The 13,855-nt window shown below is 46.7% G+C and overlaps 1 protein-coding gene across 9 annotated transcripts in view; it reads right to left on the reverse strand.

Moving 5' to 3' along the window:
- The window catches only part of ABCC5 (ATP binding cassette subfamily C member 5), an 85,977-nt gene that overhangs the window by 34,318 nt on the left and 37,804 nt on the right, over positions 1-13,855 (reverse strand). For all 9 annotated transcript variants that reach the window (XM_082692429.1, XM_082692439.1, XM_082692435.1 and 6 more), the window contains 7 exons: positions 12,410-12,558; positions 11,650-11,757; positions 7,755-8,108; positions 5,649-5,720; positions 3,126-3,250; positions 2,931-3,003; positions 861-1,064 (listed from right to left, as the gene is read on the reverse strand). In XM_082692429.1, coding sequence (XP_082548555.1) covers positions 861-1,064; positions 2,931-3,003; positions 3,126-3,250; positions 5,649-5,720; positions 7,755-8,108; positions 11,650-11,757; positions 12,410-12,558 — 1,085 coding nt within the window. The remainder of the gene's footprint in view (positions 1-860; positions 1,065-2,930; positions 3,004-3,125; positions 3,251-5,648; positions 5,721-7,754; positions 8,109-11,649; positions 11,758-12,409; positions 12,559-13,855) is intronic.

The raw sequence follows: 13,855 nt of genomic DNA on the forward strand, positions 1-13,855 counted from the left end.
GGACGACGCGGTGTTGCAGACAGTGGCGCAAACACATTCAACAGCCCCCTCCCCGCTGCTCCCCGCTTCAGGGGTTCTCATCTAGAGTCAACTGAGCCTCCCAGGGCACATCTAGCACACTCTGGAGCCCTTTTCGGTTGCTACAATGGAGGCTGGAGGCCACTGTCATCTAGTGGATAGAGGCCAGCAATGAACAGGATGGCCCTCTGCATCTGGCCCCAAATGGCAATAGTGCCAAGAGTGAGAAAGCCCTGCTTTAGTTTACTGCGCCTCGTGATGCGGTTCAAAGAGCAACGCCTCCGGTTTTTGACACAGATCTGTCGACAGAGCCACATGAGACTTGCACTAAACTTCGCACCCCTTTGCCGTGCCCAGAAACACAGTTACAGATTTTCTGCAGCAGGATGGGGGATGAGCCCCCTAGACCTGACAACATATGCAAAGCAGATAGCAACATCCTGGAGCTGTTCTCCCAAGTGGCTGCTTGTCTTGGCATGACAGAGGGAAAAGAGCTTGTTTTCCTTAAACAGTTCCCACTTGAATACAGATACTAACATGATGCTTTCCAAACTCCCTCTGCCCAAACTCCAGTTGCAGCCTACTCCTCTCAGCCCTTTTACTTACTGATTTATATGCAAAAGCTAACGGGCTCCAAGGATCTCTAATTCAGATGGCCATCTGGTACATCGGTACAGAAGCTTTATTGGTACACTGGGCCAAGGGGCTATTTGCTGAGGAAATAAACACTGATGATTCCAGGAAGCTCTAAGGAGTTCCACCGAGGGACCTGAACCAAGCCCACTTCCCTGTCTCTGATTTCCTAAGCCGGGGTGGGCAGCCTGGGGAAGAACGCCACATACCTGTAACTGGTGGGTGACAAACAGAACCGTCTTGGACTTGAGGTGTTTCTGGATAGCACTGTTGAAGATGTGGTTGCCCACGTGGGCATCTAAGGCACTGAGGGGGTCATCCAGGATGTAGATGTCCCGGTCACTGTACAAGGCCCGGGCCAGGCTGATCCTTTGGCGCTGCCCACCACTCAGGTTCGCTCCTCGCTCGCCAATCTACGAGAGTCCAGAAAGCACAGGGAAGCCTCAGCACCAAGCTCAGCGATCCTTCCGGTCACTGCTCCTCGGCTCCACCCAAACCCGCTCCTTCTACCGAACTCCCCTGGCCCCCCCAGAAGACGTGCCACTCTGACCCTCCAGGGCCCACGCTGGAACTGTGCCAGCCCAGAGGAAGACAACTCTGCTTCTTCCAGAACTCCCCTTTGACATACCACTACAATCCATTCTCTGGGGGCAGAAAGATCTTTCCAAAGCATGAAGCTGACCATGTCCCACCCTCGCTTAAAACTCTCTTTCAAGAGCCCTACAAAATAAAACCTAAGCCAACATGTCATAGAAAGCAGGCTCCTCCACCACCTGGCTCTGCAGCAGCTCTCAGCCTCCACTGCCAGACAACCTCTCTTCTGCTTGCTGGCATCTATGCCATTTTGAATAGTGTGTCCATTATGAATCCTCATGCTACTGTCATGCCTTTTCTGTATTGTATCTGCTCAGCTCCAGCACCCTCTCCTCTGTGAGACCTCCCCCACCCCCATCTCTACTACTGCCCAAAAGAAAGGGGACTCTTTTTAAAAAAAAAAAAAATTTAAGTTTTGAAAGCTTTTCTCAGCTTATTTGATAGTTATTTGTCAACTGTAAGCTTTTTGAGGGCACGATCATTATCTGATTCCCTTATACTCCCAGTGCCCAGCAGCTTCTACACATGGAGCTGGCATATGACAAGCCTCTGGTAAATGTTACTAAATGAACACAAGAATAAATCAATTGTCAAATGGTAACTGGCTGTGTAACTAAAAAACAAACAGGAAAAAGAACTTGTCCTTAAAAAAAAAAAAATTCATTGAATTGAGAGTTTTCAAATTGGAGCATGTATCAGGATTCCCCACAAGGCTTGCTGAAACAGATGGTTGGGCCCTGCCCCTAGAGTTTCTGACTCAGTAGGTGTAGGGTGAGCCCAAAAATCTGCATTGCTAACCAGCTCCCAATAACACGGTTGGTGCTTATCCACTATGGGTCTAGGGACTAAAATTTGAGAACCAGTGAACTAATGAAACCATGTACCAAATCTGGTTTGAAGGATTTAACTGAAGTCAGCTGGATAAAATGCCAGCTCCGGAGACTTTCAGGGCAGGTCATGGGAAACAAGTGTCCCCACCAAAGAACACAAGCCAATGCCAAAGACACACCTCTGCAAATTGCTCTGGGGCAGAGAGCCAAAGAAAGAGGTTTTGGGCTAATTCCTCTCTCTTTCTAATTGAAGAGGGCTCCTTACTAACTGTGTTATGAGTAAGGAGGTTGGCTGGCAGAATGAAGTTCAGAGAAGAACCTCAACAAGCACATACTTGACTTACGGTTTTTAAAACACTGTAGAGAACATTGACTCTGAACCAACAATGGGATTTTGTTTAAAATCCACATGACATAGAGGGTGCCTGGGTGGCTCAGTCGGTTAAGCGTCCCACTCTTGATTTGGGTGCAGGGCATGCATGACCTCAGGGTTGTGAGATCAAGCCCCATGTCTGGCTCTGCACTGAGCAGATTCTCTCTTTCCCCCTCTCCTTCCATCTCTCCCCCGACCCCCACCATGTGCACATATATTCACATACACTCTCCCTTTCAAAAAAAAAAAAAAAACAAACACATGACATGAGAAATATTTATATGCTTAAAACAAGTAGTGTTGATAACCTTGCCTTAAGGAACAAGAGCTTTCTGAACGCAAAGTCCCAATGAAAGCTAAACTCCCTGTGTAGCCACTCCCACATTTAAGACACATTACTAGGAGGTGACTCTGGCACTGGCCTGCCACCCATCTTCCTCTCCGCTCAACACACTGCCCCACCAGGGGCAGAAGATCTGTACCTCAGTCAAGTCACTGTTGGGAAGAATGGCCAGGTCGGGCCTCAGGCAGCAGCTGTTCAGCACAGAGTTGTATCTGAGGGACATAAAGAGACTTGGCATCAGGGACCGGATTGGAAGTAGAGCCTGCTGACGTGGGCTGCCTTGCATCTCACATGGCCAAGATGGAAAGCATGACAGAAACCAAACATTCCTTGCCTTTCTTCATCAAATTCCTTCCCAAAGAGGATGTTGTCTCTCAGAGTGGCATTGAGGATCCAGGCCTGCTGGGCCACATAAGCGAAGGTTCCACTGACTGCAATGCTGCCCTCTAGAAGTGTCATCTAGGGAGACAGACACCATCCAATGGCATCATGATGCAAAACCACCACCCTAAGCCAACAGAACCCCCCACAATTCCACAACGGAGTTCAAAGTTTGGGGAATTTCCTTGGATGTTTTTTTGGACCCGAATCCTGATCTCGACTTTGTTTGACAGCGAGCTACAGCAGCAAAGAAAATAAAAGTTCTCCTTGCTTATGTGTGATCGGAATCTCACGTAATCTATGACTGGAGCGAACAAACACTTCATTCAGCAACCCATAAGTTACCCTTTCTTCCTAATTGCAAACTCTTTTAACTAAGGGAAGGACTGGAGCGGAAGGCTCTCTCAGAAGTCCCTTGGGGAGGGTGCTGCAAGGATTTAGAGCTAGTTCCTGCCACAGTTCATCTATAGAATTAATTAATCCAGGCTGTTGGCTAAAGCAGCTGCTTCTGTAAAATGAGGACCAAAGAGGAAGAAAATCGTTAGACATCAACTACTATTACAGAGTATCCATTTAATGAGGATGGACCCTCTCATTCAACAGGAAGAGACTGCGTGATGAGCCCCGAGCTTTGACTGTGTTTTCAGCCACAGTGACTGATAAGATTTATGCTTTTTGTCCTCTTTCAGGGTTCCTTTTGGGACGGACAGTAGACGTTGGTCCTGGGTCAGGAATGTGCTAGCTTGAAACAAAGTTTAGTTACCCAGCCTGCACATCCAAGCTTGTCCTCTCCAACACCGTTAACGCACAGTGTACGTACGTGGGTGTACCCACCACTACAGTGGTACCAACTCCCCACAAACTGGTCGGCCCACTGTCTGCACCCAAAGCGTTCAGAAACCCATGGAGGGTCTCCTGTGGAAATTCAACTCTTCTAGCTGCTGTGGCATGAATAGCCATACTGCAGAAAGCCAACAAGGAGTGAAACTCACAGAAGTCAGGCCCACCAGCATTACCAGCCTCCTTGTCCCAGAGAGATCGCTGTCAGGATGTGGCCTTGAAGCAAAGTCCCATTCTGTCTTCACCCTAACCATCACCCACTCAGTACCACCTCTCCCTTCATTTCCCCTATGTTTCTCATCATGGACCCTTACATCTGACCCAGAAATGATCAGCATCCCTAGGAGGCTTTGGCTGTCTGCAAAGACCAAGGGCTGAGTCCTACTGCACTCTCACAAAGCAGTGTGGGGGCGGAGGGGCTGTGGTTCCAGATGATTTGGGAGCAGGCCTTCCTCAGACCACACTGGGGATCACTGCTCACGGGGAGAGCCACGCTTCCAACAACTGTGAGAGCGACACTGTACCAAACAAAATATTCCATAAGGGGGACACTATAAAACAACCTTCCCCAGCGCCATCTTGCCGGTGTCTAATTTCCTCAATATGGAGAAATGACTCATTGGACCTTATCCATAGGCAGGTGAGAATAAGCTTGCTTATCCTCATCTCGACCACCAGAGTCAAGCTAGTCTGATTCAAGATTAAAAGCAGGTGGGGGAAAAAAAAAAGGGAAAAAAAAAAAATAAATAAAAGCAGGTGGAGGGGGGCCTGGGTGGCTCAGTGGGTTAAAGCCTCTGCCTTCGGCTCAGGTCATGATCCCAGGGTCCTTGGATCAAGACCTGCATCAGGCTCTGCTCAGGGAGATCTTGCTTCCCCCTCACTCTCTCTGCCTGCCTCTCTGTCTACTTGTAATCACTGTCTATCAAATAAATAAAGATAATCTTAGGAAAAAAAAAAGCAGGTGGAAATTCCTTGTTTATTTTCCCTAGCATTCAATTTTAAAACACAGGAAAAGACCATTTGCCTCAGCTGGATGATCCTTGTCCCGGCCTCCACTCTAAACCCTGACAGCCCCCTGCTGGGCCCTCTGTGAACCATTCACTCTCTGCTCCGTGCAATGCTTGTGTGTTTGGAAGGCACAGCTCCCCAGCTAGGCCATCAACTCCCAAGGGCATAATTCTTTCAATGGTCAGGTTGTAAACGTTGTGGAGCTTTACTTCTAGATCAAATCCTGACAGCAATCTCTCTGACAGGGAGGCTGGTAATGCTGGCAGGCCTGGCTTCCTCACTCTGTTGGCAGAGTGTTACCGCTTATCTCTGACATTTCCCAACACACTGTCTGGCATACATAAAGCACTCTATAAATACTTGCTGAATAAAAGAAGGCAGCTGAAAGAGATGGCTCCAGCTAGATATCAGTCAGTCACTCCTCAGGCACCCACTGACCCCACTCCCAGATACGATGCTGATAAGGGGCGGGAACATGGGGATCAGGGCAGGATGCAGGACACAGACCAAGGGTTCACTTTGCTTCTATCGCTCCTGAGTCTCTTCGGGAAGTCAGCTCATTCTTCCCAGGACTCTTGTGCGGCACATTCCAGAGAAAGAAGCAGAAAAGGACAAAACAAAGTATTACCTGGCCTAAAATGGCTGAAATCAGAGAGGTTTTTCCACTTCCCACACTGCCGCAGATTCCAACCAGTTTACCCTGGACAAAGCACACAGAGAAAGGAAGGTCATGAAAGGGCCAGAGACCACTATCTCCAGGAACTGCTGACTTCTTCGAGGAAAAACACGACAGTCCATCAACAGGGGAAGGATCATCCTGGCGAGTCACTTACCTGTCTCCTCCCTGTCAGCCAACTACTTCAGAGGGCTTCTGCAGGGCATATGGGGGAGGGAACAAATGTGGAAGCCTTTCAGAACACTTAATAAGCCACACACAGGAAGGTATCCCACACCACTTTTAGAAAAGCCCAGCAGCCTCTTTCTTACTTTTTTGGTGACCCATGTTTTGTGATGATTGATTTTTGTTGTTTTTGGAAATGCGGGCAGAACTCTTGAAAATTATTTTGTTGGTTTTCATTTCATTTTATATGATGTTTTCCTCTACAGTCTACAAATTATTTTCAATAAAAACTATGTGCACTGTTGTTTCCATTTTTCTACAAAACATTTCTAAGAATCTGGAGACTACTGAAACCATCAATCCCACTTAAAAGCAAGGGGGAAAAGGTTGTGATTAACTGAGTACCTCCAGGCAAAATAATGAGTTCTCAACAGGCGGTGGTCAAAGTTTTTAAGAACGGGCAAATGATTTCAAAAGGGCCACTTGCTTAGCAACCAGTCCTGCAGCAAAGGAAGGGAGAGTGGTGTGCAGGAGAGCATGGATCCTGGGGGCAGCCAGGTCTGGAGTGGAACTCCAGCTCCACTAACACCTGTCAACCGTGCACTCGTAATCGGGTCACTTCCATAGTCTGTCTCTCACAGAGCAACTTGAGGGAAGGAGTGATCTTTATAAAACCAAGTACAGTATCTTGGGCTAAGTACGTTGGACAAAGTTTCTGACATGGCCCTGGAGTCTGAAAGATTACAGCCTGATGGTAATGAGGAGACCAAGTCAAAGGCTGGATCTCTGCTCACGTCAGTGAGGTTTACACAGAGAAAGCTCTGTTCTCTGGACTCCACGGGACTAACAGAGATAGCAACAATGAAGTGCCCTGGGCGAACATTAACTTCCCTTCCCCACCCTGAAGTGGGGGCTGGAAGAATAAGACCCCCCCCCCCCAAAAACAGCTAAAGGTCTGTCATGTGGCTGTGGGCTCTGAAGGGCAGGAGGAGGCTCGGACAGAAAGCAGAGAGTACATTTCAAGCTGAATGAAGAATAATGCTCTAACAGGGCTGATGAGAAATGTAATAGAGCTGCCTCAATGATCAAGAACATCATTATTAAATAAGAAGCCCGTGGTTAAGAGTTAACTGAAGTCAAAAATGGATGTGTGGGATGACCAATGATGACCTACACTAGTGGTTTCAGGTGCTGTCACGAGGCACCCTCTCCTGCTCTTGTTGACAGCTTTCAAGAGCAGGAGCTTTTTGTTCTCTCTTCTGTCTGGCTCTGGATCCAGAGGATACAGAAGTCAGATCCTATCATTCTCCTCCAACCCCTCACACGGCCTCTCCTCCCACTCAGAGTAACGGCAAAGTCACAGCAGGAGGCTCTGGTATCCCAACCTTCTCTCGGCCCCCAGCATCTGCCCTCCTCTCCCATGCTCACTGCTGGGGAACAGGCAAGCTGCAGACTCAGGGCCTCTGCTTCTGTTCCCTCTGCCTGGAATGTTCTTCCTCCAGATACCCACACGGCTCCCCTACTCATGTCTTTCCAGCCTTTGCTCAAATACCACTTTTTAAATGACACCCTCCCTCAGGCAGCCTATTTAAATTGCACCTGCTCCAGGCCCCAGCACTCTCTCATCCGCAGGGCCCTTATCACCATCTGACAGACCATGCATTGTACTGTTTTACTATCTGTCCTTGGTAGGAAGTTCTACTGTTAGATGCCTAACTACTCCTTTGAGGAGCTGGAGCTGGCCACATCTCCTTAGTTGCACACCAACTAGCCCAGGCCCAGCCCACGGGTACCCTGGTGCAAGGAAGATGGCTGTCTGCTCTTGTGGGAAGGAGGCCTGCAGATACCCACAGTCAGACGGGGTGCGGGTGGGGACAGGAGGCACCAGCTTACCTCCTCAATTTCCAAGTCGATGCTGTATAGTGTCCTCTGCAGGCGGAGGCTTCCCAGGTGGATGTGCTTGCCCTCGTCCTCCTCGGGGCTGGGCTGCTCACTGTCCAGGAGGAGGTGGCCTTTCTGCTCTGCCAGCACGGCCTGCTGCTCGGCACGCTGCAGCTGTCTCCCCTTCTCTTTCTTGCCCCTGGCAGCCCTCTTGTCTTTTTTCGTTTTGGGGGTCAGCTTGGGTGAGTTCTGGATACTGGAGTGGGAGGAGTCCCATGCCAAGGTGGCATTTTTCACCTCTATCTTGATGTGAGGGCTGGCTGGCTTTTTCTCTACCATGTGAACCTCTTCCATCAGAAACAAACTCTGATAGGAGTTGTGAGAGAGGTGCAAAGATGAGACACTGGACCAAGACCAGGGGGACAAGCCTACGGCGCACACTCACGTGGCAAAACACATCAGGCTATACAGTGGAAGGAAGCTGAAGGGCAAAAGGTAGCTCATTAGTGTAGCCCAGCCTCAGGCCCAGTGAGAGGTCACGGGGGTGTGGGGACACCCTCAGGAGGGACAGGGGCCTTTTCAGTGGCCTAGCGCTCTACACTGCCAATCACGTCCTAACCTACATTTCCCTGTCTACTAGTAATCGAGGGTGCTCAAAGTGCATTTAACTAACCCGTAGGCAGCCCCTCATTCTCACCCATGACTTGCTGAAGAGCAGGGGGTCAAATGCAAGCAGAAAAACCAAAGGGCATGTTGCTCTCCTAGACGGACCCTCAATGGCGCCGTTTCCCTTCCAGAATACTCCTGAGGAGCCTCAAATCCTGTGGGCTTCCCTCACCAACCACACACCACATGTGTGTGGGGACAGGTGATATGAGATGGTGACCACGACTAGCTTGCTTGGGTTCATCGCTGGCAAGCTCTCATGACTTCAAAGTTCTGCCTTGAAACTTGTGAGGATTCAAATAACCAAAGGAACAGACTTGGGGGGAAGTGAAGGGAACCTCTTTCGGAAATATCCTTGGGAAGACAACTAGCCTTTCCTCCCACTCATTCCCAGAGTCCCTCTGAGTTATGTTAGGGACAAAAAGTGGAATGATTGAAAAGCTAAGTATTTCTAAAATGAGATCTGAAAAACTGCCTATAATAAACCTTATGAACCCAATTCTGACAGTTCCTTAAACTGCAGATCTTCACAGAATGCTATCCCAGTTGGATTCTCACATGGTAAAAATAATAATGAGTAATAATAATAATAATTTTGAAATCTTTAACATTCAAAAGACTTTAGATAAAAGATGCCTTTCAGGGTCAGGACTCTGCTTATTGACTAAGAGCCCCCAACTATTTTAAAGTTTGCAAGGTGTTATTAAATGAAACATAAAATCTCCCTCCCCTAGAGCAAGTCTTTTGTCTTAGATCCTAAACTCCAAGCTTTGACTGCCACATCTCCTACCCATTCCTAATTTCCAATCTTCCGAGAAGTGTCATGGCTCTAAATACCCTCGATAACCTTTACTCTTCATCAGTCTTAGGTTTAATTTTCCAAAAACAGCTACTGATTTCATTTATTCAGAGCCTTATGGAAAAACTGAGCTAAGAATAACATGCCAAATATTTTCACCACTTTCACAGAGTAAAGCCATACGCTAACCAAATTCCCATCATTTCTCTTCTTTAAGGAGTTATTAAAGGGATCTTTCAGGCCTCATAGACTATTAAAAAAATAAGCCAGTGCTCCAGTTTGCACAGCTCCTTCTCCCCATATCCTTCCCATGGGCTCCCTGCAGGCTGTCCTCCTCCTGAGACATGCGGAGGCACCCAATGGGCTCACAACACTTGAAGTTACATCTACTTGGATTGGCACCTGCCAGGACAATAGAATCTCTGAGGTACATAAACCATAAACCTCAACTTTACCATAGGACACCAACTATCAAAACAGAACTCTCATGCACGGGGCACTTGGGTGGCTCAGTGGGTTAAGTGTCTCCCTTTGGCTCAGGTCATGATCCCAGAGTCCTGGGATCGAGCCCTGCGTTGTGCTCTCTGCTCAGCGGGGAGACTGCTTCTCCCTCTCCCTCTACCTGCACTTCTGCCTGCTTGTATGTGCTCTCCCTCTCTCACTTTGTCAAATAAATAAATAAATCTTTCGAGGGGGGGAAGAACCCTCATTCACCCAGAATGTGTCTGTTGAGGAGGAGAAAAGACAGAAGGTTGCCAGATAAAATACAGGACATCTAGTTAGATTTTGATTCTATATAAACAATGAATAATTTGGTAGTATAGGTATATCCCATGTAGTTATTAACTAACTGGGGGTCCTGTCTTTTTATTTGCTCAAGCTGGCAACCCTATATTGACAACAATCTTAGAAATGTCACAAGGTGGCTTCTTACTGCCTTTCCACCTGTTATCATCTTCCCAGCAGGTAGAGAAGGAGAAGGACGGGGGAGAAGGAGGGAGATGAGGGGCAGGAGGAGCCTGCCAAGAAGACAGAAAAGAACTGAAGCTTCAAGGGGCATGTAATACAGCTGTGGGTGATTTTGCTTCTATTATTAACCCTGAAGTTCTCTGGATAGAGGAAGGAGCTGTGGTGTGAAATCCACCTGGGAACACAAGTCCTCACCGGTAAACGGAAGAGAAGAAAGCCCTCAAGAAACACAGGGCGAACAAACCTGTACTATCAATTCTTACTGTTTCATCCCAAATGCTACCAAATCCATTCTAATTAACAAGGACAGGGATAATCTTATGGTCAAAACACAGGCTTTCTTCCATGACTAGGTATTGTAGATTCAGCAAAATAAAACTCTGATTACAATTAGGCCATTTCTTTTCTATGGCTCTGGCTCTTCGCCTTCTAGCAGCTAGGCTGGAGGGAGGGAGGGCACAGAGCTGGGGATGCATTCTTGAGGACTGGCTTTCTTGCCCAAACAAAATTCACCCTGTTAACTGTAAACAAGCAGAATCCAAATAAATCTTGGAAGCTCTTCTCCATTCTTCATATTCTCCATGAGTCTCAACTGCTTTCTCCCCCCAAACATCTAAGGTGATGATATGAACGCCTATGAGCCTCAAGCCTTCAAGCAACCAGCATCGCTTCTGCCTTGTTCTCACTAGCCAAGAAGGCTTGGCAGGAGTGCGCGAGCTACTCCCTACAGGAGCGTAGTCAAGGAATTCCAGCCCACACAGGTGCTGCTTCTTTTTAAAAAGTATTAACCACTTTCAAATATCTCTCCCCTCACCCTCCCAAATCTATCAACCTCTTGTATCACCTATTTGTATGATTCTGAAGGCATAAAGAACACAGTCAAAGTATGATCAACTAACCACCTCCAGAAAAAAACCTGGTCTTTCCTTAGCTGCACTTTGCAACATGATGTCACTGTATTACTATTCCTACGTCACTGCATTCCCTGCATCATGAGTGGTGACTACAGGGTAGGAAAGAGAAAGCACGGAAAAGGGCATAGCATGTTGACCAATCAAAATGACGATAGCATTTTGGTAGAGGTCGACGGTAGACCGAGGTGAGGAAAAGCTGACAGTCCCCCTATGGTTCTGATCTTCCAAGTCTGAGTCACTGAAAGGCCCAGGAAGTTTTAGGACATATACCCAAATCAGGCCCAGGAAGAAGGGCCTCGCTTTGAAGGGGAACAAAATCCTGGCGGCCCAGAACTAGATGGGCTGCCAAAATGTAAAATTTCACATTCACCTGAAAGGGTAACTAGCCCCATCCCTTAATTCACTCCCGTCTACTGCCCCCTTTCTTACCAACTGGACAAAAGACCAGATGTGGACAAAAACCAAGTATGGCACCTTGTGTGGCCCATTGGAGTAAAGGCAACAGTTAGCTCTGCCGGGGAAGGCTCCTGACATGAAGGAGGGGAAGGGAGCCACTTACCTTAAATCTGTCAACAGCAACTGATGCTTCCGAAAGGGATTTTACGGAGAATGGTGTTACTTTCAAAGCAAAAGTCATGGAATTGAACACAGTCACCACTGTGAAAGCCTGAAAATAGGAAAAGGAAAGACACTGAGCTTGATTAGAGACTGCAACAAAAATAACAAGACATCAATTTCCTTTCAGATTTAAGGAAGGCAGCAACCTATCAAGTTGGTATGAGTCACAAATGCTTTTTTTAAAGATTCATTTATTTATTGGAGAGAGAGTGAGCCTGTGCATGTGAGTGGGGGAGAGGGGCAGAAAAGGAGGGAGAGGGAAAATCCCAAGGAGACTCTCTGCTGGGTGTAGAACCCAACCTACGGCTTGATCTCATGATCCTGAGATCATGACCTGAGCCAAAATCAAGAATTGGACGCTTAACTAACTGAGCCACCCAGGCACCCTACGTATGCCTTTTTTTTTTTTTTTTTTTTTAAAGGAAGAGCTTTTATAAAACCTTCAGTTAAAATTCTCAGTAAATCTGAACCAAAGGATGATTTGTCTTTTCAGAATTAAATCCAAAGTTCGGTTGACTTAAAATAATCCATACGTTATTTGTGCTTAGGGCTAAATCCCCATTCTTCTCCTTCTTGGCTTAATCACATGAAAGAAAAAATACCTTCTGGTTACTGGGGACTCCTCCATATCAAGAAGAGGACCAGAGCAGTTCTACATGTGGTATTTCTAAAATCTTCCCAAGCCCTGATGGTTCACTGACCTGTGCTGCTGTGAGATCAAAGCCAAGGGTCATGTGAACAGAGAAGGTCACCACACTGGCAATCACCATCACAATGGGAGCCACACCAACGGTGATGCTCTGAAAGTATCCAGCTTTTTCCAAGATCCGCCGCTCCTCCTCTCGGATTTCTAAAAATAAAAAGCAAGCCAATTGCTGAAAAGCAAGCCAATTTTAAAGCAAGTCAAAAGAAACCGTGAGATATTGGTCTTCTGTCACCAAAGAAGATTTGGTAGATCTTCAGCCACATAGGCTTTAAAACAACTCTTTATAAATGAAACAAGATGGGAATGGGAGGGAGACAAACCATAAGTGACTCTGAATCTCACAAAACAAACTGAGGGTTGCTGGGGGGGAGGGGGCTGGGAGAAAGGGGGTGGGGTTATGGACATTGGGGAGGGTATGTGCTATGGTGAGTGCTGTGAAGTGTGTAAACCTGGTGATTCACAGACCTGTATCCCTGGGGATAAAAATGTATGTTTATAAAAAATAAAAATAAAAAATAAATTAAAAAAAAAAACCACACACAAAACTCTTTAACACCCATGATGCAAAACCCAGGTCAGCTTGACTATCAGTTATTACTGTTAATGCTGGTACATAAGCCTGAGGTTTGAAATGGAATCAAGTTACAGAATGAATCTAACAGAAACCAGTCCCTACGTATCAGTGCAATGAACACCTGCTTTCATCTGATTTTTCTTGCAAACATCTTACATCTAGAAGGAATGGACAGGGTAATTGTATCTGCAAATGGCTCTTTTGTTTGCCTGGCTGATTGTTGTTTATTTCCAGTAAACAACAGAAAAGACTACAACCATGGTAACGGAGAATTTAAAGAACTCAGATTTACTACAGTGCCCGCCGTATGTCAGTGCTGGGTAGAGGCTTTCACACCAAAGGCAGTGAGGATGATTGACGGAAGGTGAGTGAAATATAATTTTTGTAGGCAGAAAGATTTTTCTTAAGTATTTGCAAAATGGAGACCCTTATTAACACAGCAATCCTAGAGAACTAAAGACCATGGAGTAGGAAGTAGGACAATAAAGTGGCAAGTTTTGTGTATGTGTGTGTGTGTGTGTTTAAAGTTTTAAACACAAAAGCAATTCTTCTGAGAAACTCTGTACTGAGCTTAAAGGTATTACCACTGCTCAAGACACTGGGAACCATCTTATGAGCTAGCTCATAAGTCCTATTTTAAAAAATCTAACTCATTGCTTTCACATTAACCATATACCTTGCTTAAGTCCTATGAGAAAGAACACTCCTGTCAAACCAATATATACCAAAGTCAGGGGCTCAAGGATGAGGAGACTCTCATTCAAATTATGAAACCACAGAATGAGAGAGGCAGAAAGGACCATCAGCAGTCACTCTGCCTACAACATGCCTGAAGGCTACCCAGTTCACAACCATTGGTTCCACTCC

This window comes from Mustela nivalis (assembly GCF_964662115.1).
Source record: "Mustela nivalis genome assembly, chromosome: 1".
Classification (NCBI taxonomy): Eukaryota; Metazoa; Chordata; class Mammalia; order Carnivora; family Mustelidae; genus Mustela; species Mustela nivalis.